Source organism: Protopterus annectens, chromosome 7.part1, assembly GCF_019279795.1.
Source record: "Protopterus annectens isolate FY-2018-M chromosome 7.part1, PAN1.0, whole genome shotgun sequence".
Classification (NCBI taxonomy): Eukaryota; Metazoa; Chordata; order Ceratodontiformes; family Protopteridae; genus Protopterus; species Protopterus annectens.
The window spans coordinates 216,840,463-216,849,088 of NC_056740.1; the positions used below are offsets into that span (position 1 = coordinate 216,840,463).

Genomic DNA, 8,626 nt, shown 5'->3' on the forward strand with positions numbered 1-8,626 from the left:
CTCACTCTGCCCCTCTATCCTTCTTTCATTCCCACTGTTTTCATTATATTCTTTATCCCCTTCACTAACTCCTCTTCTTCAATAAACCTCTACACACTTCTTGCCTTCCATCATCCTTTTTCTTCCTGCCTTATCCCCTTCTCACCCCTTCTTTTTCAACAGTTACACAAGCTGTAAATGCACAAATTAAGATATTTATTTATTAGTTTATTAACACTATGTGACTACATAGTGCTGACATGCAGCTCTATGATTTGAAATTTGTTCTATATTTTTGTTTCATTGTATTCTGGTTGTGTATTAACCCAGTCTGAACTAGGAAGCAGTCCACATGACATCATCATTCTCAGTTAACACAGAATGAATAAATAGATGTCAGAACAAACTACTCTTGGTGTGCAGCAGACTACATCAAGGCCTCATTAGGGCTTGTTGTTTGAAAGCTGCTGCTATATCTGCAACTTTATTTAGAAATGCTTCCACTCAAGATATTTTCACTCGAGATTTTAGAAGCAACAATCTGGACTTCTCAGTACTTTCACTAAATACTACAATCTACTACCTCAGTCCATGAGTAGGACATGATATAGATGACCTTATAGCTGTCCACTTTGCAGGGGCTGTGTTTTACTTTTTGAGATTCTGTCAGTGTTGTGATTTTCTGACCATAGTGGCCTTTTCCCTAAAGTGTTGTAGTACCGTTGTGTTGAGGTACTCACCATAACATTGGATGTTCTTTGTGTTTCACTGTTGCAGTCATCACACTTGGGGTTATCTGCCTGCAGGTAGCCCTCAGTCGGCCCAAATACCAGAGTCTTGGGATTTCAGCATTGGATGCTTTCGCCTCTTCCTTGATGTCAGGTCATCAGGGGTATAAAACATGCAGCCGACACCATTGCATCAGCTTTTCTTGCCATGTGGGATCCCGAAGCAGAAGCAGTTCGCAAGTGCCAGTCGGCCGCTACCTGAAATTTTAGTTTTTCGAGCTTCAAGCCTGAAGTCTTCTAAAGTTAAGTACCTCATTGAGGATCCTTTTTTCTTGCTCTAACCGATGTCAGAAAAAGTTAACAATTGTCCATTCGTTCTTCTTTGATTGTTTATCTTTTGTCCTGCCTGCTACTGGCTGCTAGTACCAAAGTTTTCCCTTTATTGTCTTCCTTGGCTGCTCATGTTGATGTGTGTTTGTTTATTAAACCTTTGTTTAGTCCTAATAGACTATTAGCCTCTCTTCGGGTAAGACACTTGGTTGTATTTATACTGACTAAGAGAAGTTTGGCCAGGGCACCAGTAAAATTCCCCCATGTCTTTTTCATAAATGCATGGGATCTTTTACATCCATCTAAGACAAAGGAGACATTAGTTTAACATCTCATCAGTAGAATGGAACACTCAAGTGTGAAGCAATCCCCTAGTGTCAGTAATGGAAAATGAATCCAGTCCCATGAAGTGTGAATGGAATCCACAGCCTCCTGCTCTTCCAGCACCAAAGATGAGTGTACTGCCTGTTGAGCCATTGACGTGCATATGTCAGTGTAACTTGCTGGGAAAGTCAGCCTTACAGTGGAAGCATGTAGGCTCAACAAAAAGTATGAATAATCACCACCTTAAGGATAAAAACAGAAGAGAAGAGCTGTAGTTGTTATACTGCTGGCTTATCAAGATGTTTTTCATCTTGCTGTAGCCACAGATCTCTTTACATGCTAGACGTACCTCCAGAGTGGAAGGGTGCATTAAGCTAAGCAGTGGGTGTTCCCTGAAACTACTGTGACATCACCTCAAGTTTGACCCCTTTGGAGTCAAGTCTGTCTGTCTTAAAGATCCCTTGTGTCCAAAGAGGGATAGTAAGAATATCAGTGCCTGTAGGATATGTAGTTCCTCTTCCTCCCCCAGGAGGAGACAAGCAGGTTTTGCTTCCTCATTACCTGTATCACACAGTTTTTCTTCCAGTATTAGGTCATTAACTGAACTGGGTTTTTTTGAGTCACATTCAGGGCTTACTTCCCCTTCTGCCTGGTGCTAACATGTTTGATTGTTTCTCAGTGATCCTCTAAATGTTGGTATAATACCAGCTTGTGTGCATGTGTGTGTATATGGAGTGAGAATGAGAAATAGAGAAAGGTGTAGATATATGTGTGTCCCACAAGCACACAGTTGTTTGGAGGTTTTTGGAGCCTCAGAGAACTGAAGAAGAGTCTATGTTACAAGATCCTCACTCCATTGTTAAGGGACTACAGCTGGCCTTCACCAGAAAGAAAGCAAGCATTGAAAAATTGAGTGAGTATAACCATATGTGATGACGTACACCTGTAGTGACACTGCTTTAAAGGTCCATGGTTTGTCATTTTAAATACCTCATTTTTAGTTGTAATGTCCTTTCTGTGTTCTTAGCACTAGCACTCTCTCTTCTTTTTTTCTTCTTAAACTTTTTTTCATTGGCTGAAAAAAATTATAGCAGAAGTGCTGACTGCATGTAAAAATTGCGTGACTGTTGAAATAGTTTGATAACTATGATCTTAGCAAAGATAGATGACTTCTGTGGTACTTCCAGCTAATACTTTGCTCTAGATTGTGTAACTAGATATGTAGGAGGTTCATTTCTGACCATAGGGAACTCAAGGGTATGTGTCTTTTGGGGGGGTTTAGTGACAGCTGAGTAAAGTTTCAAAGTCAAATGTGTTGTGTCCATTTCCATTGAGGAGAATACATTTAAGGTTGTGGGTTGGCATAATGAATCAAGAGTTTGTTTACTTCACATACACAAAATACAAGGTTTGATTCTCACCTCTGAAAGGGAAATTGGCTAGGCTTAAAATGGTCCACAAGAGCAAGCTAGCCTAGTACTTACCCAATAAGCTATGACTAAGTTGTCTGCACTGAAGTGTACTGAAACTCTGCTCTTCTTGTGTGTATGCAACAGTATCTTCTCCATTGGCTACATCCACTTCAGGGCAATATAAAGTTGGGTACTGATCACTTTCTTGAATGCTCAGTGCATCTAGATTCTAGGAAATGTGGCTAACTAGCATGTGAGAATTTATAGATGCATAGGAGATTGTCTTTCTATTGTGATGAATTAATATTCATTGTAAAAACAGATTTTAGCTGAAATTAACATTTAAACCACTGTTCTATATTTTAATTGTGTCTGACAGTAGGAAGATGAATGTCCATCAAACTAAACATTCGTTACTGAGCCTAATTTCTGTTTTGACTGTGAGCTTCTGACACCAGTTCATGTTGGAAGTCGCTCTTTCTTCCCATTTTGCTGTACTTGGAATCTGTAGAACAGTTTGCTGCAGTTTTATGAACTGAGTAATGGTCTGTATGTTGTGGGTATGTCTGCATGGGTTCATGTCAAACCCACGACATGTTGAAATATTGAAAGTGACTACACCGAAACGAAACCATCGACATTTCAAAACATCAACAGTACAGGTATACGAAAGGACAGCGCTAACATGGGTCCTGCAAGGGGGAAGTAAAGGATATGATATGATACTGTACCCATACTACTTCCCCCTTGCAGGACCCATGTTAGCGCTGTCCTTTCGTATACCTGTACTGTCGATGTTTTGAAATGTCGATGGTTTCGTTTCTGTGTAGTCACTTTCGATATTTCAACATGTCGTGGGTTTGACATGAACCCGTCTGCATATCTGCACACAGGCGTACTGCTTCTGCGGGTTTGAATTTAGTCACCACTACTGCACATGCTTTCTGAAATGTAAAGAACATTTTTTTTTTTTTTTTTTTTTTTTTTTTTTAGAGCCCCACCTAAGGTTTCATCTGAAGAAGAATATGATTCTGGAGTAGAAGATGACAGATGGGCGAGACATGCAGATGCTGCAAACATCTGAATACTGCACCACATCAAAATTCCCATCCCACCCCACCTCGTTTGAATATATAGTCTTCATTCTTTAAATGGTGTTATAGTATGAAGTATGATACATGGTCTTACCTTGAGTACATGTCAGACTGATCATGTACCTAGTTATAATATAGCAGTGATTTGCACACTGTGTATTACACAGTTTCAAAACAAAATTTTCAAAAGCAGTTCATTAAAACGGATTTTCAACACTTACTTCATAATAGTAATGGTGTCCTTTCAGGTTAACCTGCTGCTTTAGATATAATGGCTTGCTGTTGTATCTAAACTAAGGACTGATACAGTCATATGGCTTTATATTTTTTTGAGCGTTCTCTTGTGCAAATTGCACTTACTTTGTATAACACCTTGTGGAGCTGGATTAAATTACACGGTGTCCTATAACCAGAAGATTCTTTTGAGAGTATAAGGGTACTGCACTTCAGAAAGTAAGGTAAATGCAATTCTGTTTCACAGATTAAAATGTTTACTGTCAAAAATTGAATGGTTCTTAGCACAGCAAAATCATTAAACTGAAGTGGTTGTAGGATGGTACATTTGTCATTTTCAAGAAAAGCTATTTAATGTCTAATTATTTTTGAGATTCTGAGTTGACATTGATTTAATTTGTGCTATGAACCCCATTTTGACATGAAATACAGCAAAACAGTTTTCTACGGTTGGTCTCTCTTTGCCAGTCCACTCACTGTGTTGCTTTTCTGAGAGGGAGGAGAGAAATCTAAGAAAATACTTTTTGTCTGTCAGTTTTTTTTGCGTTATGATGCTGTATCAGATTGTGGCATAATTTATTACAATATTTGGTTTGATTTGATACTATAAATTGCATTTGCTTAGAAAATTCATTGCAGTGGTTGCACTGTGGGCATTGCCATTTGTTCAAGTTCTGAGTTTTGCATTGTGTTGAGGTCAAAGAATGTGTTTTTTTCCTGTACAGATATGTCTTTTAATAGCTTCACTTTTTGGAAGATTGGTTTTCCACCTGGATTTCTTCAAATTCCTTTACTGCTGTAGTTGTATCAATTTGCCTAATCTGCCTTGGAAGGATGGAAGGAGGGGGCTGCCTTAATGTATTACAAGTTGGTTCACAGGAAGGAAATGCCTTTTATTACTTGAGAGGATTTTCATCATTACTTTAATATTTTCCCTTACTGCTTTTCTTGCCCTTGTTTGAAGAAATTGCATTCTTATTCCGTGAAGCAATTGCATTGTTTTTTGCTAGTTTTTCTTAGGATTAACCCCCCCCCCACACACACACACACACACACACACACACACAAACACAAAGGTCCCTGGGAGCCTTTCTTTTCAGTAGTCCTTTCAATAGTCTGTCACCCTGTTTTAGTGAAATTATTCTTAACCTCTCTAAATTGTCATATATTCCATTTTCTTTTCTTTTTTTTTTTTTTAATTGGGAACTGCATTTGTATTAAAAAATGCACTGTACTTTCACTTTAGAAGAAAAAATGTATATAGTTGTTAACTGGGATCAAGCACATAGATCCATTTCAGGTTCAGCCCAAGAGCACCATCTGGTTATATGGGTCAAGCAAATGGAGACTGCAGGAATCAAACGCAGGACTGCTACAGGATAGTGGTACATCAGCCACAGTCTTCAACCTCTGCTACAAATGTAACTTTTTATTTCATATGTATGAAAATAATTATTGCTTATTTTTTCAAAGTGGAAATCTCGGAACTGAAGGAGAACTTTGTCTATTAATATCATTGCTAATGGTCAAAGCATTTAACCATGCAACTGCTTGTAGTTACATGTACATGATTCTGTTCCACTTGTTGCCTAAAAAATCTTTAATGATCTCTCTGAAATTGGGACATTGTAGAATGTGTAAATAAAGGAAAGCAGAAAAATAAAATTGATTCATTCTTACTCCTATGATGGTCATGAAGATTTATTCATTTATTCATATCATACACCAATAATAACTAAAATAAAAACACAGGGTAATGAAATAAAAATAAGACACTGGTACTTTCCCACCTGCCTGTTGAAAAGAAAGGCATTTAAGGAACGGGTAGAGGAAATTATTCAGATCCTGTTAGGGAAGAACGATATTTTTTTTTGAAAATATCGCTAGGGAGTGGGATAAAATTAAACTGGAGTTTAAAATAGGTGGAAATAAAAGAAAGGGAGATATGGTTAAGAAGAATTATTTAGAGGGACTTAAATGCTTAAGTATTGACTATTGCAAAATAGGGGGAATCTCACAGAACAAAAAGAGGAGCAACTGCAGAATGCTAAACAGAAAATAAGGGTTTACCTCAGTAATATGCATGAGTTTAGAAAGATTGCTGTTAAGCAACTGTTTTTTTTTTATAGTAACTCTAGAGCAAAAAAGCTTTTAGCACAATCACTCGGGCCACAGAAAGTAGAAAAGGCTGTCACCAAGCTTAGGGGGCCCATTACAAGGAAGATAACAAGAGATCTTGTAGAAGTATTAGAAATATTTCAGAAATTCTATGAAGGTCTGTATAAGGCAGAGAAATATGGAAAATAAGAAAATGTACAAATGGAGATGTTTATTGAAGAATTAAATGTGCTAAGGTTAGAGGCAGATGAGGCTCAGTTACTAACTGGACAAGAGGAGATGAGATAAAAATGGTGATGTATAACCACTTTACAGGAAGTCCCCAGGAATAGATGGTATTCCTGTGGAAGTTTGCAAGCTAGTGGGGAAAAACTGATAAAGACCTGGAAGGTTTTGTTTAACAGTATTTTAAGAGGAGGAGAAGGGCCAACATCCTGGAAGAAAGCAGTGGTAACTGTAATACCTAAAGAGGATAAAGATCCATCAGATCTAGCTTCATACAGGCCCATTTCAATACTAAACCATGATTATAGGTTCATAGATGTGTACTAGGCTAAATGGCCCTGGAGCCTTTACAAACATATCCCATAGGATTACTCTGGTATCGTACAACCCGACCTAGTTCCCAGTGTTTCTGTCGAGTAGAACCACTGGAGTGATCCCCGGAGTGAATTTTCTATTTCCCATCCACTCACCAAGATTTTTCTTGAAGAGGGCCTGTGAGGTACTATGTTTGACATCTATGAGAAGTCTATTCCATAGCATGGGCAGTCTCTGGGTTATTAACCTGTCCCTCCAACACGTTCTGTTGATTGTGGTAAGGAGGTTGAGGTTTCTGGAGTGTGTGGTGCGGAGGGATTGGAATTTCTTTAGATGTAGCATTTCTAACAGAGCTAGGTCAGACATGGCTTTGTAAGTCAAGCAGAGATCGCCTCTAAGTAGGCAATATGAGACAGAGAATAGTTGGCGTTTTTTGAGTCTGTCCATATATGACAAGTGTTTAAGGCCTAGGATCCTCTTTGTGAGGTACTTTTACAGCCTCTCCAGTTGTTGCAGGTGTCTAGTGAGGTACATGCCAAATGGGGCATTGTACTCGATGATTGGCCTAATGAGGGAAGAGTAGAGGGAGACAATGACCTCTTTCTTCCTGGATGCAAAACCCTTAGTAATTAGATGTGCCACAAAGAAGGACTTTCTCTCCACAGTGGCAATGTGGTGGTCAAAAGAGAGGTTGCTGTCAACCTGTGTTCCCAGATCTCTTATAATGCCTTCTGTGTTTAGTGGACTACCATCAATGTGGTAATTCATAGGAACTGGATTTTTCCCAAAGGGGATGACTACACATTTTTTTGCATTGAGCTTAAGGTCATGGTTCTAACACCATTCGTTGGTCTCAGTGAGGCCTTTCTGTAGGATGTCAACATCACATGGGGAGTTAATAATGGCTCCCAACTTGAAATCATCTGCAAACATTGTCAGCCAGAGTCCCTTTTTGTTGGCCTGGACTTCTGAGAAGTAGATACCAAACAGGAGAGGACACAGGACTGATCCCTGTGGGACTTGGAGTCAGCTACTTTCACACTGTGGGTTCTATCTGCAAGCCAGTTTGCAACCCACCTAGTGATATAGGGGTTGATGTCTAACTTAGTGAGTTTTTCTATGATTCCTGAGTGGGGAATATATCAAAGGCCTTGGCCAGATCAAGGTAGGTTGTATGAACCACCTTGCCTTCATCCACAGCTCTGGTGACTGACTCAAAGAAGTCGACCAATTTGAGCAGGCATGATCTACCCTTCACAAAACCAAACTGTGTGGGGTCCAGAGTTTGGAGATTCCCTAGATCCTTGTTTGTTAGGTCCATGATGATGCGTTCCATAGCTTTGCATATCAGACTTGTCAGGCTAATGGGGCGATAGTTTCCAGGGTCTGTAGTCGCTCCTCCTTTGTGGAGAGGGATGACTATAGCAGTGCGCCATTTGGTGGGGCAAAGCCTGAGGTGAGGCTGTGATTGAACAGGGCACACAGGTGAGGTGCCAGTCCACTCTGTAGTTCATGTAGAACATAACCAGAAATATTGTCAGGTCCCATAGAAGCTGTATTCCTGGCCTTGGACAGTGCTGTTTAAACCTGTGCAGCAGTAATACTGGGTGCCTGACAATCTACTGGTATTGTGATTGGTCCCGGGGGGGGGGGGGGTAAAGTTGGCACTGAGTCTGTTGGCCAGTATATTGGCAATATCTGTTGGCTCTGTATAGGAGGTACCATTGTGCAGTAGCTCAGAGCAAATCTGGGTATTGCCGTGGAGATTCTTTACATAACTATAGAAGGCCTTGTGGTTGTCTTTACTATCTGAAGCAATTCTGTTTTCATAGCTAGCTTCAGAGGATTTGACGAGGGATCTCAACTT

At 39.6% G+C, this 8,626-nt stretch overlaps 1 protein-coding gene across 2 annotated transcripts in view; it reads left to right on the plus strand.

Moving 5' to 3' along the window:
- The window catches only part of CLPX (caseinolytic mitochondrial matrix peptidase chaperone subunit X), a 1,745,917-nt gene extending 1,740,137 nt beyond the window's left edge, over positions 1 to 5,780 (plus strand). For both annotated transcript variants that reach the window (XM_044078662.1, XM_044078663.1), the window contains one exon: positions 3,767 to 5,780. In XM_044078662.1, the coding sequence (XP_043934597.1) occupies positions 3,767 to 3,857 (91 nt within the window). In that variant the 3' untranslated portion in view covers positions 3,858 to 5,780. The remainder of the gene's footprint in view (positions 1 to 3,766) is intronic.
- Positions 5,781 to 8,626: the final 2,846 nt, after the last annotated feature.